Source organism: Centruroides vittatus, unplaced genomic scaffold, assembly GCF_030686945.1.
Source record: "Centruroides vittatus isolate TY-2023 unplaced genomic scaffold, ASM3068694v2 contig_1506, whole genome shotgun sequence".
Taxonomy (NCBI): Eukaryota; Metazoa; Arthropoda; class Arachnida; order Scorpiones; family Buthidae; genus Centruroides; species Centruroides vittatus.
Genome location: NW_027120931.1, coordinates 943,860 through 963,530, shown reverse-complemented (window position 1 = coordinate 963,530; position 19,671 = coordinate 943,860). Strand labels below are relative to the sequence as shown.

Sequence of the window (19,671 nt, the reverse complement as noted above, 5' to 3'; positions counted from 1 at the left end):
AAAGAAGCAATTTAAACAAATTTAAAAGTAATATAGCTTTTTTCTCAATAATCCATATTTATTTAACAATGCTCTGCTAAATTACAATGAATTAGGCTTATACAATATCTATTTTTGTAGTTATTTGTCTAGTGTAGTCTGTTTTATTCATTTTGTAATGTTAAAAAAAAAATGTATTTTAGGATTCCCACAAACAAAACCATATTTATAAATATCATAGTATAATTTGTTGATGTCTTACAGTATCACTCATAAATGGCTGGATGGCTAAGTAGTTAAAGTGTCAACCTAAACTCTGAGTGCCCAAAAACAAATTTGGAAAGGTCAAAATTCACAGGAATTTTTTAGGGTTTGTATGTCTGAATATATCAAGCCTTGGCCCTCATCACTCAGTTGCCCCATTATGAGCCTGGCTGAACCCATATTGGCCTGATCAAAAGCTCTATTGGCTCTTAGGCTTGATTGAAAGGCCTGCAGGTTAGAAAGGGTAAAAAAAAAGTACTATCCATGGTTTGATAGTACTTGTCAGAACTTGCTATTTGTTGCAAGCATTGTTGCCTGATAACTGTGTAATGAAATTGTAAAATCCGTATTCAAAGTAAAATCGTGCATATGAAATTTTGTGCGTATCCTAATGTAATATTTTCTTTTTCCATATGCGATTAAATGTGTAAAATTTTTGATAGGGTGCAGTTGTAAAACTTTAGTGAATCCATTTTCTGAATGTGGACAAGGATTTCTGTCTAAGCAGGAAATTTTCTTAAATGGAAACATTTTAAAATGGAAAAATTTACAAATCTCTCTTAGAAATTGCATAATTAGCACACAGTTAACTGGTTTGCTTGTAATCAGGTAAGAAAATGCATTGATAAATATACTGGTAATTTAATAACTTTTTACCAGTAAATTTGGTAAAAAGTATGTTGACACGCAACAATTTTTTAAAGCCAAATATTTCTTTCACATACGCTTTTTTGCATATACTTATATTTTTATGTATTAAAGACAGAAGTAGAAATAGATAGTCTGTCAAAAACGTTTGCCAGAAGTATCAAACATTTTTGTTTAAACAATAAAAATAGTTAGTCATTTATCTTTTAAATTATTACTTTACAGTTCTTTACAATTTTTAAAGCAGGACAATATAGAGCACCTAGTGTTACAGAACACTGTAAGCAAATAACTAAAAATTATTAATATGATAAATTATGGAAACACTTTGCAGACACTTCTCTTTTGTTTAGTTAAAAACTGATTCATCCAGTTTTTACTAATTTATATAAAGTAAGTCACTGAAGACGAGAAGATAATGCAACTCAGAAATGTTTTAACGAAATTAAAAGTTGTGTTCTTGATTGAATGTTTGTTTTTGGTATGAAAATTTATCATAAATTGAGTATTGTAGTATTCTTAACTACTGTATATCTCGGCGGATAAGACGACTTTCGGATAAGACGAGGTATAAGTTTTCGTTGAAGTTTTATAGTTTTAGCATATATCTGTCCTATAAGACGACTCCCAAACTATCAAAGGCCTATGAATTTAGTTTAGATCGGCGATCATCTTCTGGATAATAATACCGTATAGCGTATACAGAATTATGTCCTATTCGTAATTTTTCGAATAAACAAATTTTATTTTCTGCCTTGCTATTGTTGCAAATGTTCGCACTGATTCGGGCATTCGGGTAATGACCTTGACTATTCACAAAAACGTCGTACGGGTTATTTTATTTTGTGGACATGCCCTACTCTCTACTAGTAAATAATTACGTTTTGTCCGTTTTACTATAATGGTTTTAATTTATATAAATTTCGATCTAATTTTTTTTGTATCTGTCCTGTAAGACGACCCCGGATTTTCGGGGCCTTTTTTTATGATTCAACTATCGTCTTATCCGCCGAGATATACGGTAATTTTTTTCTATTAAGATAATTTACATTAAAAATAAAATAAAATGTAATATGTAAATGTATTGAACATTTTTATTATTCTATTTGATTATGTTACTTATTATTATTATAAATGTTTATAACTTACTATAGGCACAATACTCAAACTCTGATCAATCCTTTAGAATTCGGATTGAAAGCTTTGGAAAGAAATTGAGAAAAGATGAAAAGTTAGAGAAAATAGAAGTAAGTTTTGAAAATTATATTTTATTGTTGTTTCTGATAACATTTCATTGATAAAAAAGTTGTAAAAAACTTCCATACTGTTAATATTTTGCATTATAACTTGATTTCTTACTGATGTTTATGGTGTAATTTTTTTATTAATGTATATTGATTCGTATTTTCAGTTTTATTCTTATAAAATCAGTGACATAGTTATTCAATTTAAAATTATTTACTTTACACGGTATGGAAGAATAGTATGCTAAAGAAGAAAGACTGAAATTTAATGCTATAATAATAATTTAATTATCTTGATAAATTGCAAACAACTATCTGAAAATAAAACAAAACTATATCAATTAATTATCAGAACAGAAATAACAGATGCAAATTATGAAAGAGAGTTTTACATAATTTCATTTTAATTACTAATATTATTATATCACTTATTTATGACTTAGAGATGATATAATTCTAAAAAAAATCCAGCATTGAGTTATAGGAAGTATAATTCACTGTGTGCGGTGTTACCAAATATTTTTCTTTTTTTCTTCCGAGAGCTTTCGATGAACGTATTTCCGTCGTCTTCAGGCGAATAAGAGATTTTTATATCGAACATGAACGTTCAAAACAGAAAAGAACACACACAAATTTAAATAAAATGATTTTTTGGACCGCATTCGATATGAATTCGCTACAATTTTTGAATACGTATGATGTTATGAATGTGATGTAATATGGCGCATGCATGGTGCTGTTTCCCGTCAGTGATGTGACAGACGATATAGATCGCTGTTTAATCGCTTGTATAGGGCGATCCATATGTTGGGCAGTTCCAGAGTAGATACATTGCATGTTTCCGAAGTTGTCATGAATAGAAACTCCCATATAAAGAGGAACTTTCGGTCACTGCAGGCTCTGAGGATAGTAGACTGGGCCCATAACGGGTTGTAATTCATAACGTGCACCCTTCTTGCGAGTTCAGTGTTGCACCTTCCTTTTGCCACGTCATCTTGGTGTTCGGTCAAGCGGGTAGCCAACATTGTTGGCGTGGCCCCAATGTATGTTGTATTATTCCCTGTTACGGGATTTTCCAATGAACTGCATAAATTCCTGACTTCCCAGTCAGGAATTTATGCAGTTCCATTGGAATCTTAATAATAATTTAATAATTGGAAACATTCTAAAAGATTTTTAAAATCGTTGCACATAACTGTTCTTAGAATCTCAGTATTTGTAATCCTGATGAAGAGCAAATACTAAGGTTGAAAATGTTTGTTATTTCAATTAAATATTTTTAGTGGATAGTCAAAGGTTTCAGTGAGTCATTTGTAGTTAATTATACTTTGTATTTGCAAAATTTCTTCAACCTTAACACAAAATAAAAAAAAGTGAAGTTTTAAGAAATTTGCAGGATTTCCCGGGATATTTCCTAGGTTAAAAAAACAACCGGAATCCCGTTTGAGAAATCCTATTTCATGGTAATGTTCTACATTTGGATAATGGAGGAACCTGTATTTATTTTCTTTTTAATGAAAAAATTGAATGTTTTCTTTATTACGTTAGATGCATTGAAACTTTTGTAATTTATATATGTTAAGTATTTTTATTTTGTATATTAATTATATAGTTTATTTTGTTAAAATATATTTCAAAATTTATTTTATTAGGAATTTCATTATCTTCCTTTTGAAGGACCCATTGAACTAACAAAACCAGATCATAGTTTTCATTTAATTGAATATTATGGATTGGATCCTAATAATGTTCCTGAAAAGCCTACTCGGATATTCTTTGGACGTTGGGTAAATATTAAATATAAGCACACACTACTATATTTGTTTTTACATTTACATTCTTGAATTATTTCAAAATTAATTATATCAAAATTATGCTTTATAGATATGCGATGGCCAAAGATCCATGATAAATAAATTTAATTTAAAACAACGAAAATTTATTGGTAATACTAGTATGGATCCAACATTATCTTTAATCATGGCAAATATGGCAAAAATTAAAAAAAATGATTTTGTTTTAGATCCATTTGTTGGATCAGGTAATAAATTTTGAACTGTTACTTGTTTAAATGTATTATCCAAGTTTTAATCTTTACTTAGTTATGTTGTTATATAATACTTTGCAATAATAATGTTAGATTAACCAGTTTATCTTAGATTAAACTAAGACTAATCTCTAACTTCCGCAAATATCCAACATATGCTTTATTGAAAAACCAATTGAACATGATCAGCATATAACGAGTCCTGAGAACTTTCAAGTCTTTTGGTTCATTATCAGGGATGCTTCTTATTGTAATTCAAGCATTCTGAATTTAACCTCCAATGATAAGTTTTCGGATATTTGTATTGGTTCATTTTGAATTATAATGAATATGTAGAAGTTTTTTAATCTGTCATCTATGGAACTAGAATGGTACTAGATTACTGGATGCTTTTGTATTTTGATAAGAGTTACTCAAGTGATTAGCTTTGCTGTGGTAGGCAGCTTCTTTTATAAATGTCGCCACAGATGCAGCGAGGATGGAATTCTTGTCAAAAATCTGTAAAGATCGGGTGATGCATTCAAATCTTATCCTGAAAGATGTTTGCACTAACTTGTTTAATGAGTTTGGTATAAACACATGTTAAGAACAAGAATGCACAAGTGATAGTATCTGACCCGATCCTCTCGAATATCAGACAATTTTGGATTATTGGCTACTTTTTAGAGGGTGCTGGATTACTGGATATTCTTTATTATTGGGTGCTAGATTAATGAACTTCTACTGTATTTTTATTCATCAGATTTGAAAATTTTGGATAAGAGTCAAATGTTTTAAAAGTTATTTCAGAAGTTTAATAATTCAGGATAAAATATTCAGTTAGATACTGCATTATTTAAGAGAACTATACAAGATTTTGAGGAATTTTATATTTAGATAATGTTAATTATCTGAATATTATCTGAAAATTGTATAATTCTACATAAAAGCTAAATTTTAGATACTTTATTTGATATATTCAATATTTTAATTTAATTGGATAATAAAATTATCCAATTAAATTAAAATATAATAGCTGTTTATATTTATAACTGGTTGATTAAGACAATTATTTCACTCCTATAATTGTTTTTATGATATCTATATATTCATGATATTCTATGACTGATGGATTTAACATAAAAAACAAAAATTAATGTAAAGTAGTTATTATTTTATACAGTAAGACCTTGTTTAGCACTTCTTCAATTAACTTTGATTCATTACAATGTGGTCAGCTTGAAGCCTAAAAAAACAGCTCAAAATTTGTGCTTATTCAAATTATCGCTGCATTTCATTGTATATAATAAGATTATTCCTGAACACAAACCAATCAGCAAAAGGTGGCACTTTGTTGTAGCGCTGTACTTTCCTTAAATCTATGTTTATTTGGTGCAATTTTGAAAAAATATAACATCATGGATGCCAGAGGCAATATCGACTTCGCTTGGCAAGAGTTAACTGATAAATGCATGAATGGAGTGTGGAAGAAGTTATGGCTGGAAGTATCCAAGAATTCTCAATGAGAAGAGCCTATCTTTGATCAAATTGTCAACCTATTGATACAACAGGACTAGGAGATGTAGACGAGCAGGATATTGAGGAGTTACTGCAGGTTTCTGGTGAGAGCCTTACCAATGATGACCTTTAAGAACTGTCAGAACAAGGAATTCATGTAGAACTGGAAAAATAGCAATTCTGAAAATGAAGAACTTAAAGCACTTGTTACAGATTTCCTTAGTAAAAGTTTGGTAATGATAACCAAAATCATCGATCAAATTGTAGTGAATGATCGAGATTTTGAAAGGAGTGCAAAAGCAAAATGAGGCATTTTGGATGCGATCTTCTGCTATCAACATTTGCTTAATGAAAGAAAAAGAAAGCGACAAATGACACTAGATAAGTTCATTGCAAAAAAATCAAGAATTTCAGAAGAATCAGGACTTTCATCACAAAAATGAACTTTATATTTCTGTGTGCATATGTTTGTATGTTATGTAACATATATTATTATGCAAATTAATATAAAAATAACTTAAAATTAAAGTAAAATTTGTTTATTTTTGGTTGCGTGTTCCCCTTTCCCTATTTACTATAGGTTAAAATGACCTTGTTTAACGTTTCGTTTAGCACTTCATTGTCTAGGAATTCATCCTAAGCACTAAAAGAGGTCTTACTGTATATGTACTAAAATATTAGAAAATGTAAGAAAATATTCAGAATATATACAGTAGAGCATCGATTATCCGACCCCCAATTAACCGACTTATCGGTTATCCGACCGCGTTCTGGTCGGCAAATTCAAATGTCCGCTAGTGATGTGGCGCTACAATATTTGGTTATATCTTGGCTACTTTAATATTATTTTTGTTAAATTTTTGCATGTTTTAGCTGGCAGCACTGGCTCGACCATGAAAGGGAGGCTAGTATTTAAACCAGGCCTAATACACTATACTAATAATGTATTTTTTCATACTTTTCGGTTATCCGACCAACCCCAGTCCCCAATTTAGTCGGATAATCGATGCTCTACTGTATTTTGATTTTAAATACATTTAAAAATTAGTCTGATATGTTTAGCAAAATTAATTATCTTAAACTATTATAAAACACAATATGAAAGAATTGGTGTTATCTTAGAATTTTTTTATAATTACTTCTATCACTTTGTAATATAGATAAGACTTCAAAAAGTTTTTATATAATGTAAAGTGAAAATTCTTTATCTAATATTCCTGAATTAATTAACCTAGAATAACACTTTTAATACAGCATAATGATGTAACATTAAGATCTCTCTGATAATTCAATTTTGAAAAATTAAGCTTATAACAATATTTATATAAATATTAGAAAAAATTTATATTTTTTACAGTTTGTATATATTTTAATTTTATTTAGGAAGTGTCTTTGTGCCAGCTGCATATTTTGGAGCCTATGTCATGGGGACTGACATCGATTACTTAATGATTCATGGAAAAGGTAATTTTACTCTTCCGTGAGTATATTTTATACTATTTATGTAATTAATATGCCATTAAACAATAACAATATGAACAATAATGCAATAAAATAATATATAATATGTGAAATATATAACAACATTGATATAATCTTGAGCTTTAATTCGAACCTCAGACTTTTGAAAGCTTTGAATCATAATATAGAACAAAATATATAATAAACTAGCTGACCCGGCCACGCGTTGTTGTGGCTCAAAATGTATCTATTATAAATGTGTAACACTTCCCCCGTGGGGGGAATATCGAAAAATCCCTTTTTAGTGTATATTCTGTTGACGTCACCTATTAAAACGCAATTAAAAACGCAAAAAAACCGCATGTAAAATAGTATAAATAGAAGCCGAGTTCTTCACAGTAAGCCTTAATCCTGTCCCTTTCCCCGCTGGGAAATATCGAAAAATCCCTTTTTAGTGTATATTCTGTTGACGTCACCTATTAAAACGCAATTAAAAACGCAAAAAACCGCATGTAAAATAGTATAAATAGAAGCCGAGTTCTTCACAGTAAGCCTTAATCCTGTCCCTTTCCCCGCTGGGGAATATCGAAAAATCCCTTTTTAGTGTATATTCTGTTGACGTCACCTATTAAAACGCAATTAAAAACGCAAAAAACCGCATGTAAAATAGTATAAATAGAAGCCGAGTTCTTCACGGTAAGCCTTAATCCCGTCCATCTCCCCCCCGTAGGGAGAATTTCGACATGTATATTATATAAAAACACGTGCATATTCGAATGCAACGTTGTGTCAAAATTTCAAAGGAATCGGTAGGAACAAACAAACGTTGTATTTTATTTATATAGATAAATAGAAAATGATCTGCTTAGGTCCATTCTCACAGAAAAGCATAATGCCTCACAGAAAAGCAAACTTAGGTCGTCTGAAGTTAGCGCCATCTGTTGGACATAAAAGCCTTAATCCATATATAATATATATATATTTGAAAGGGGTTAGGTTAATGGTGATCTTCACATATGCCACAAACCTTCGCGGGAATGTATTAAACAACTTCCCAAAGTTTCATGGTAATCGGATAAATGGTGTGGTAATGCATGAAGGACAAACACACACACACACAGACACAGACATACATTCGTTTTTATATATATAGATAAAGACATGTTTATTATTATTATTTATTTTTAATGATGATTCATTATGAATCAACATTTGTTTGATAGGTTACTTTTAAGTTCTTAAATATATTTATTTATTTTCGAAAGGTTTTATCATAACTTTTTTCCTCATAATTTATACCTTTTATAAATTTTTAATTTTTATTAAAATAAAGGTTTCAAAAATTTATTTCTTAGATGTGAATGTTAAAGTTATGGTATAAATCACTATAATCATTGTTATTTTGTCAATTTTCTATTGTATATATTGTTTTACAAAATATATCATTAGCACCTCATATTCAATTACCTTTAATGTTTCTTGATTATGTTAAGAAATAAGGAAAAGTAATCTTGTTCAACACCTTTTTAGTATGAATTTTCAGAATAGATCTTGTGGGAAACTAAAACATGGTTATTCTTGAAAATAGATATGAATGCAACAATAACAATTTTTTAAAACTTGTTTCATGCAGGAGATAATTTTTATTACTTTATTTCATACATTCTTTTTGGTATTTATCAAACTTTATTTTATGCAAGTAGTGTAAGAAATATTGTGTATTAAATGTAGTAATTGTGTGTCTAATATACATGTAGTATATGAAATATAATAGCAAAGCTTAATGAGTAGTAAATAATTTTATATCATGAACATAAAATAAATTGTTTTAGTTAAATATAAGACGTAATTACTTTTTTCTTATAAAAATAACAAAAATTTTAATATTTTAAGCTAAACCAACTCGATATAAACAGAAGAAGAGAGAACCTGATGAATGCATTAAGTCCAATTTAAAACAGTATAATCTCCAAGATCGTTATCTAGATGTTTTAGTTGCTGATGCTTCTCTACCCTTGTGGCGAAATCAGTCTTTAATAGATGCAGTTATTACGGATCGTAAGTTTTATATTATTTATCAAAGAAATGCGATTTAATAAAAATGAGTATAAAATGTTTCTTCTGTTTTGAAATAAGCACCTTATGGAATTCGGGAAGCATCTGAACGGATTGGGACAAAAAAAAATTATGTTATTCCCACTCATTTGTAAGTTTGTTTTATTTACTACAAAAATATTATTTTGTATTAAATATTCAATTTATTTACTATTTTTGTAGAATTGATGGTCATATTCCATCAAAAATAACATACAGTTTACAAAATATAATTAAAGATTTGTTGAATCTATGTGCATTCTGTTTAACTTTGGGAGGACGTCTTGTATATTGGCTGCCAGTATTCAAGGAAGAGTAAGACTGAAAATTTTCTTATGTATATAATAATATAATAGTCTTTTGATAATGTGAGAATTTTTTTTAATCAATCTATATATATATATATATATTAAAAGAAAACAAATTCTCACATATATATACAGTAGAGCATTGATATCAATTATCCGAAACAATTCAGGACCGGGGTTGTTCAGATAACTGATCATGTATTAAAAAATACATTAACCTATCCCATGTTGAAATTTTTCTTTGTTGCGTGTCACTTAGCGTTGAATTTTTGTCGCTGTTAAGCCTAACAAAAATTTTTAAAAAATAAAATCGTGGCCATTGTATCGTTAAAAATTATTTTATTTTGCACAAACAAACTAAATATATTGAAAAATATAAAAACAAACAAATGATATTTCACAAGTTAATCTAGTATCAAAAACATTCCGATTCAGCACGACACACAGTTTTCAGAAAAACACCACACAAAACAAGCAAAACTTACCACTCACGATGGGAAAAAAAGCCTCATTCAAATACTAGCGCGTCCTTAAGTACCCTCTCATGGACGTGCCGGTGCTTCCAGCTAAAATACGCGCACCAACAAAAATAATATTGGAGTAGCCCAAGACATAGCCAAATATTGCAGCACCACAGCACTGGTGAAAATTTGAATTTGCCAACTGGAACACTTACGGTTAACCGATGTTTTGTTGACCGGTATTCGGATAATTGATGCACTACGGTATATATAAATGAGAATGTTTGTTTGTTAGCTATACATGCCTAGATCATTCAACCAATTCCTATGAAACTTGGCAGTTACATTCACATACTTCTAACTATATTCTTGTACATTCCATCCCAAAATATCAATTGGATTTCTGTAAATCAATTAATTTCTCTTTACATTAGATTGCTGGCTTTACACTTAGCACCATCTATTGGCAAAAAATTTAAGAAAATAATAAATTAAATATAATTCTTACAGAAAAGGATATAATTTAAAAAAAAATATATTTTTTAATTCACTTAATTGTTGTGACAATAGTATATTGTGAAATAGATGTGCTATATCATTACTGTGACAGATAGTATATAGCACTTGCCTGGATGAAATCAAAAGTGTTATCTTGTGAAAAGTCTGTAAGCATTTAACTTTTCACATCTAACAACTCTGGGTTTTTCATTTCTTAATTCTAATAAGTGCCCTCCAAGTGGATAAAACCACTGAACACTTGTAGTTAGTCATGGGTTCAGGCATGACTAATAGCTTGGCTACATGGAGTTTTCTGGGTTTTCTTCATGTTACTAACACCTAAATAGGATCCAGCTTCCCATAAAAGTCTTCCTGGGATGCATCCCCCTAAAATTGAAGTACTGTGACTTATGGTCCAGACTAGAAGTTTGTATATAGTTAATCTGGGCCTCCTGTCCCTAATATTTCTGAAAATATTTGTGCTTAAATCCATACATCGGGTTTATATGGATGGCCAAATGATAAGAATGTCAGTTTACTGCTGTAGTAGATCTGGATTGGATTCTGATTTAACTCCTGCACAATTTATTATGTATAGTATGTATTGGGCATTGTATATCATTTCCCATCTAGTTAGCCAGCCAATCCTATTGTAAGTTAGGCTTCTCCATAATAGATTAAATTAAGGTTGTCTCTATAGTCATAATATTCTACCTCCTGGCATTCACTAATTAGTCAGTTACTTCTGTAGCCTGTTTGTTTAAAAAAAGTTCTGATATGGAATTTTTTTTGGATTAATTTATAATTTTTTCTATTAGTTCTGTAGTTAATTTGCATTCTGATATTCATGCAAAATGCACACAAAAGAAAATATAAATTTAATTTATATATATCTATAAGTTAAATTTAACTTGTAACTATTGAACTTAGTACAATATTGCTTCCTAACAGCATACTTTTAGCCCAAATTATATAATTGTCATGTTTTAGCCCATGAATAAACTGATTAGATCTTTAACTAAAAAGTTAAGACTTATGATTAAACATAGTGTATTTACTATATAGAAGAAGCTAATGTTACAGATAGCCAAATGACGAAACAGTAACGATACTAGCCCTTTGAATCTGGATCAGAAACTTGGATAGTGTTGATGACTAAGGGAATAAAGGTGCCATCCTGCCACACTAGGAGACTTGTGTTTGAGTTTAAATTGGTTCAGAAATTTTCATGAGTAGGTTTACTCAGGTATATTTAGTTCTGTCCCTTCCAACTGTCCATATTGTAGATCTTGCCATATCCATGTCCATCATGGATCTGGTAAGATCTACATGATTATGTCTTCTTAGTGCCAATAGAGTTTAGAATATTAGTTTTGTTTTTAATTTTTAATGTCAATAGATTGGAAATTGAAATAAGTAAATGTTAAATTTCTTCTAAAAAAGGAAGAGTTTTATATTTACAGTAACAAATAATATAAATCCAGGGAAATTTATATCCTCCTTTCACGATGGAATTTCAACAGTAAAAAAGTATTTACTTAACATTAAAAGAACTCTCATTATTGTGAGGAGAATTTTTTTAATATTAATGCATTTTCAATAACTTAGTCTATTCTCTGTATACATGCATATTTTTGTATTTGCTTGAAGATATTTTTAACAATAAATCATTTCTTTTGTTTAGATTATAATGAATTTTATAAATATGTACAAAATGATATTTTTCTTAAGTGCTATAGACCAAGTTATAGATGTTACATTGTATGTATATGCATGCATATTTTTGTTTGTAGGAAAAAGTTCTTTATCTAAAAATAATTTTTTTGTAGTTTTAAAGAAGATTGTATTCCAAGCCATCCTTGCCTTGCATTGATAAGTTTTTGTGAACAGGTACTTACCAGTCATTCGTCCAGGTATCTTATAACAATGGAAAAGATATTCGAACCCCAAGTAAGATTTATTTACTTAATAATTTATTTATTACATTTTTGCTAATTTATTATTAAGACAAAGCTATGTATTAAATCAAACAATATATATAACATAGTTTCCCTAAAATGTTGTTCAGTTGTAGATTAGTTTATAAGGTTCAGTTCAGTTAGTATTATTTAATGAAATTGAATGACTGACTGATTAATATTTGACACTAGTAGATTTAAGCTATAAGACTGGCCATAATTATCTCCATTATGGGTGAAGGATGAAGAATAGTGCCCCAATCCATATTACCTATGATAAATCACGAAGATCTGGATCTGGCTCAAACCTAGATCACCCAGATCTTCTAATTGAACTAATGATTAGAAGAGAAAATTAATACTTTTTTGTATGGAAAATATCCACTGATGGTTATGGTAACTGTTTATTATTTGATTTGTGAGCATCCACAAACATTTATTTGTAGCAGAAATGTAGTGAAGTTGGAATTGTATTAATAAGAAATGTGCTCAGAAATCAAATATAGATCAGTATAAAATAATAATGAATGTTTGGTCAGCATTTGCTATTCTATTATAATTACCGAAAAGAAATGCATTGGTCATGTTACGACATTGTGCATTAACATCTGACATTAACATTTCATTAACATTGTGACATCTGATTGTGTAATACAAGCTCCAATTCAAGCATAATCTTTATGCAAGAAACTGCTAACTTAACCATTTAAATTACAAACTGAAAGTAATTTAATAGGTAAATAATCAATTATATTTTAAACTTTTCTTTAAAACAATATAAATTGATGATAAATAATATGCTATACAACAAAATTATACTATATATACAGGGTCCGTACAGACCTGGAAAGTCAAGGAATAAGATTTTTAGCAGAAAAAGTCAAGGAATCCATTTGTTGCTCTCGCTACTTTTTGTTCTGAACAAGTCTTTAAATTCGGTTTGGTATAGGGAGGTGTACAAAAACTGCAGTGACCAAACAAATGGCAATATTTATTGCATCTCGTAAACTATAAATGATGATCTAACAATTTAAATGTATTTAAAATGGTGGATAGTGATGGTGTGCAGCTATGCGGAGAGGGGTAGAGGTTGTGTGTGAACACCAAAAATGGTGACACAGTGTGGCATTTGGGCAGTGAAACTTCCAAATGGCAAAGAGATAGGACGTTGAAATTTGTATTGATTTGTACAGAATGATAAGATTTACATTATTATTTAGTAACAATAACCAATAAAATAGAATTTGTAAAGTTATAAGCCAATAACTATGTGGATTGAAGAAAATTTTCATAATGTCGAAGAAATTGCAAAGGAAATGCAAACATAAATGTAATGGATGTATATCATTGGAAAGAAAAATTTAAAAGGAATCAGAAAATCCCAAAATAACTAATGTCTAATGATGCAGATTGTATAGTGAGTGCAAGAAAACCCAGTGTGTCAACTTTGATGCGAATATTTTGAGTGCACCGCTGCCTGAACCGATAGATATTTATTGACTTGGAATGTGATAACCAGCAAGACTTTACTCATTTACATCTTATCCGTCCTCTAATAACACAAAGACAGATTTATGCCTTGAACAATTGCAATTATGTCCTGTACACAACCCTCCAAACTTTTTTGACCTGTGATGTTTGGTTAACTCATTGCTATTGGTTGATGCAGGGAGGAGGCAAAAAACTGTCAGTTGGCTTAATGATATTACGTATGTGGCATTTTGGAATGCTTAGTGGACCTCATGCAATTTATGTATTTTTATTTGTTATATTCTTTGCTGCTGGCCACATACAGTATGTGGAGATAATAATCCTGCCAATTTTGATGGATTGATGATCTATGATAGGTCTTTTCTCTAACTGAAAAAATTTTTGTCTTCAGATGACCTGCAGAATTTTGGAAGTATACAAAAATAACACCATAGAGTTAAGGTCGGGTTTTCAAAAACACCATCAATAACAACCTGCTTTCCTGCCAAAACTCGGCTTCTCTCACTATAAGTTTTGGTAGAGATGGGAAGACATGCAATGACCTTGAATGAATCCATGCTGGACCAAAAGTAGAATGCAATAATAAGTGATTTCTCCCTCTCATGGAGTGTGCGATTTCTTCTGTTTAAATTATTTTGAATTCACACCTCCTTGCTTTAAGAAAATCTGATTTTACGACATGACACAAGCCTTTTTCTTATTTAAATAAAATTAATCTAAATTGAATCATGAATTTTTTATATGACGTAGAAACGATGTAGCTAATTATGTAATCAATTTCATGTGAAGTTTTCCGTTTTTTGTAAGTGAATTAATAAAAAAAAATTTATATAATTGTACAAAATGGGCTTAAATAGACTTAGCCAAATATTACATAACGGAAAGGGAAAATGCAGAGACATTAATAAGTCAGGGAATAATGTCACAATTGGTCATGGAAAGTCAGGGAATCACAGATGGAATTACGTATACAACCCTGTATATATCAATATTAAACTATATTTTTAGCTCATATAATTAAATAATAATGATTTATGCAGACTGTTATATAACTATTTATCTATACACACACACACACACACAAGTTTGATTGTTTTTATGTAAATTCTTATGTTTTATACAAATATCAGAAACTTCTGTTTTTTTGAAACTATTAATGTATATGTGATTTTATTTCAACTAGAAAAATCTAAAATTAATCTAACTTATATACTGCTGTGTATTGTCACGAGAATGTTCTATATAAAATATGCCATGTTTTTGTTATATTATAAAAATCTTATGCTTGTAAATGCCTGTTCTGAATCACATTTCTATAGCTTATAGTAATGTATTCTCTTATAATTGTTGATTGTTTCATTTTGAAGTAGATCAAATTCCTTTTTTTGTAAGTAAAGCAGATCTTTGTGAACTGCTGAATTAAGCCATAAACCTACTGAAATCTAGGAAACCCTTCTAAAATCAAAAAATTTTATGGACATATATATATATATATATAGACACAAGTGTGTATGTATTAATTAACATACAGCACTATAAAGGATCGGCAGATATGTAAAGGTTTGCTTGTCAGCAAGCTGTTTTCTGTTAGCTGAGATTGTAAATGATTTATACATGCAAAAGCATAAACATAAATTAATAATGGGGATTGAGTGCACTCTAGAGAAGTGACATAGAGACCAATTTACTTGAATGTAAGATGCATATTTGTGAGGTTTTAGTATCTCTGAAAATATATGAAATCTAAAACACACCCTAAGTTAATATATCATAATTTGCATTCTCTATTGCTACGTATCTTATTTATTTGTCACTAGAAATCACTAATTCCATTGCATTATTTTAATGATTTCATTAAACCAATATTCCTAGTAGCAAATATTTAAGGTGTCAACTTAGTTCAATTTCTCAAAACAGAATTGAGCTAATTGAGTCTAATACAGTAACGTTATAAGGGTATTTGGATGAAAATTCCAGAAAAAATTGTGCAAAACTATTTCAAAAAATGTAGCATTTTCAGTGGCACTGAAGCTGATTGTGAGAGAAGACCTGAAGCATCAAATCCATGTTGATTAAGAAGAGTGACACACACACACACACACACACACATAACAAGATTACACACAAGATGAAAGTGGTTTCTAACCTCTGTACTATGATAACCTGTGATATATAACTTACCTTACTTGCAATAAATGCTGAACAAATTTATATCAATATAACTGATTCTGTTAACAAATTTGTCTTGAGTTGTCTGTTTTTAAAAAAAATCCATGCATGAGCCATGTAGATGTCTCTTAGTGTGGGTGTGCCGGGAGGTGGACGGAGTCGCACTTCGTTTTTCTCGGCTAACAGATAGGTGAGACCTGCCCACGGTCAAGATGGCGGTTCGGATTTGTTATGTGTTACACGAGTGGAGGAAGTTGATGGGTCCGATGATAGAGCGGTGGTGGCGATACTCGAATAAATGACATTAACAACGAATAAAAACAACAACAGTTTATTAAGACTAATGCTACATTTACAATAGGGGCGAGCTACCGTCGCCTATGGTTCGGATACGCGGAGGGAGAGTTTACATGAATTCGGGGAGGTCATACCTCGTGATCCAAGTCGATCTTGTTACCAGTTCAAAGTATCCTCGGCAAGATATTCCTTTGTTCGACATCGGGTTCCCTTGGGACTTAGGACGCGCACACTATCCAATGGACACGACGTAACCGACCCCCTTTTCCTCTCTTGTCTCCCTTTTATCGTCTCGGTCATGTTTCTCTCCTCCACCAACCAGCACTATTCGGTTTTTGTTCCTCGTGATTCCTTTTTTCCCCGTGGGAACCAAACAATAAAAAATTTTATTATTAGCGTTTGGTTCTGGCAGGTTCGAATTTTCACATTAGATTCAGTATGGTACTGTACATACTAATCATATCAAGAGTAAGTAGTATTCACTAACAAGATTTGTGATTCTATCAGTGTATATTTAAAAAAATAAATCATATTACTAGACACTTGTGAACATCTTGTGGTCTCTCTAGAATTGGTCTTTGGAAATGCTGCTCAATTGATTACTGGAAAACTATTGTTAAGAAAACTACCAAGCTCAGTATCACAGATTGAGATTACATTCCTGGAAATTAGTTCTATGTAACAACACATAGAGATGGAATATTAAAAAAAGTACAGCATTTCACAGTCATAATAAAAAATTTATACTCGTCATGAATATGAGGAATTACAAAATGTAAAATCTACTAATATGGAAAATTTAAGCATTATTGGAATAAAACAGTAAAAGAATATTCTCTGAATCTCAGAAAATATTTTGATATGACATCTAGAGAAATGTTGAATTATCTAGTACAGTGGGTCTTAACCTTTTTATACTCACGGCCCACCAAATAATTCATAATATTTTTGTGACCCCCATTTTTTTAATAATTTATATTTGTTAAATTATCTATAATAAATTGATTTTTTTTATTATTGCTTTATTTTTTTATATAGTAAATGTAAATCATAACTTTATTATTTCATTATCTATTTAAAAAACATTCAGACTTCACAATTAAACATGAAAACTCATTAATTTTTAACAAAAAATAAAATAAGAAACACGCCAATAAATCGATGCTAAAACTAAAATACCCACAACTTGTCGTAAAGATTTTGCATATCTTTTTGCAAAAATATTTAAATTTTTAAAGCCTACTATTTTTCCTAATTATTTTTAAAATTCCAAGCATTAATAGTTTATCATCAATAGAATTACTTTGGAATAAAAGATGCAAATACTGCGGTGTAAGTAGCATATTTGCATTTTTCTTCTGTACTACCAAAGTTGTATGTAGGAAGAAATAAAAACTAAATAGGAAAAACTTTATTTCTTATTTCACTTTTCAATATGATATTCAGTTATACATCAATTTTTTAAAAATTATATTCTGAAGGAAATTTTGCATAATTTGGCGGCCCCCTGGCAAACTTCTTATGGCTCCCCCTGTTAAAAACCACTGATCTAGTATACATCACTATTGATGGTCTTTGCTGTAGAAAGCTTGCAAATTTCAAATAAAAAAAACAAGCAATTGTTTATTGATATTGTCACGATGACATTCAATTTTTAATTTATTTAATCTAAAATATATGCTGTCTATCTCAAATTAGTACTGTAGTGTTTTGCCCTGTACAGTACATCATACTTTTCTGCTTGCAATAGAGTTGTGCTGATCATCTAACTCCTTTCAGGGAAAATTTTTTGAATTGAAATAACGACTTCTGGGCCGTGTTCAGTAATGCAGAATTCTTGCTAAGTCTAGTTATTCTGCGATGTTGAACTCATTTCTAACTACTGCTTGAATAATAGCTAGTTCAGTCAGCTTCTTTCATCTATGCTAACTTCTACTAGTGATGTCATTGTTTTTGTCTTGTTGTACAATTTGCAAGATGGCTGCCAGTGTTGGACTAAATGTATTTTATTATAACAATCACAGAATTATTCTCTCATTCTAAAATGACTTCGAAATGTAAAATTATCACACGTTGGTGTAACAGATTCCGAATAAATTTTAACAGAAGATAACGGTCCATTTTGTTGATTACAATTAATAATTACAGTAGAGACTCGTAAATCGGCACCCCGGTAATCAGAATCGCCGGTAATCGGCACGATTTTCAGTCAGACTGTGTCGTGCCGAATCGAACGTTTTTGATACTAGATTTACTTCTAAAGTATAATTTTCATGTTTTTATATTCTTCAATATATTTATTTTGTTTGTACAAAATAAAGAAATAATTTTTAACGATACGATAGCCTCGATTATTATTATAAAAATTTTCGTTAGGCTTAAAATCGACGAAAATTCAACACGAAGCGACACGCAACGGAGAAAAATTTGAACATCGGACAGGTTAATATATTTTTTCGTACATAAACCGTAATCGGAACAAATCCCTAATCTGAACAACCCCAGTCCCCAATTGATTCAGATTTTCGGTTCACTACTGTACTTCATTAATTTCATCAGGATTGACGCAGCTTCCATCTCAATAATTGTATTGGTTACTTCATCCTTTCGACCAATTCGTTTGCAACAATTGTTGCAATCATAATGTTAACTTCGTCCACCATTTTGCCTAGTTGTCTAAGAATAATCGTTCAATGATGCTCAGAACATTCTTAGCTCCGCCCACTAAGCTACATAGAATTCTAACCGTGTTCTGCATTACTGAACACGGCCCTGGTTTGAATCAGAAGTTAATATATAGTTAATCGGGCCTCCTACCCCTAAGCTTTCCATATCTGGTCTTCAATTTCATTTATATAACACCGTTCTTGAGATTAAGTTTAAACAGATAACAGTGGGAAATAAAAATGCACCCTTCCGTTCATAATAAGAGTTTCATTTTTCTTTTTCGTTACTTCTGACCAGGTCATTTTTGATTGAATGAACTTTTTACCGTAAAATGAACTTTTTACGGCTGAAAAGATTTATATATATATATACAGTATATTATTTATTATGTATTCTACGTATACTTTTGCGTTAGGAATGTGAAAATACTAAAATTTGACGTTTTCATAATCTGTCGTGTTCTTCGTTATTTGACGACTGCATTAAAATACAGTACGTCTGCCGGTGCGTACCTCCCAATAGCAGTCAATTCTCGGTGCCAGCAGTGTCCGCTATTTGGAGATTAGACTGTATAACTTTCTTCAAACA

The 19,671-nt window shown here is 30.3% G+C and overlaps 1 protein-coding gene across 1 annotated transcript in view; it reads left to right on the top strand.

The window, feature by feature from the left end:
• The window catches only part of LOC136968682 (tRNA (guanine(10)-N2)-methyltransferase homolog), a 39,713-nt gene that overhangs the window by 17,986 nt on the left and 2,056 nt on the right, over nt 1-19,671 (top strand). The window contains exons 5-12 of the mRNA XM_067262687.1: nt 2,046-2,138; nt 3,788-3,922; nt 4,020-4,176; nt 7,063-7,143; nt 9,034-9,198; nt 9,277-9,346; nt 9,418-9,549; nt 12,331-12,451. Coding sequence (XP_067118788.1) covers nt 2,046-2,138; nt 3,788-3,922; nt 4,020-4,176; nt 7,063-7,143; nt 9,034-9,198; nt 9,277-9,346; nt 9,418-9,549; nt 12,331-12,451 — 954 coding nt within the window. The remainder of the gene's footprint in view (nt 1-2,045; nt 2,139-3,787; nt 3,923-4,019; nt 4,177-7,062; nt 7,144-9,033; nt 9,199-9,276; nt 9,347-9,417; nt 9,550-12,330; nt 12,452-19,671) is intronic.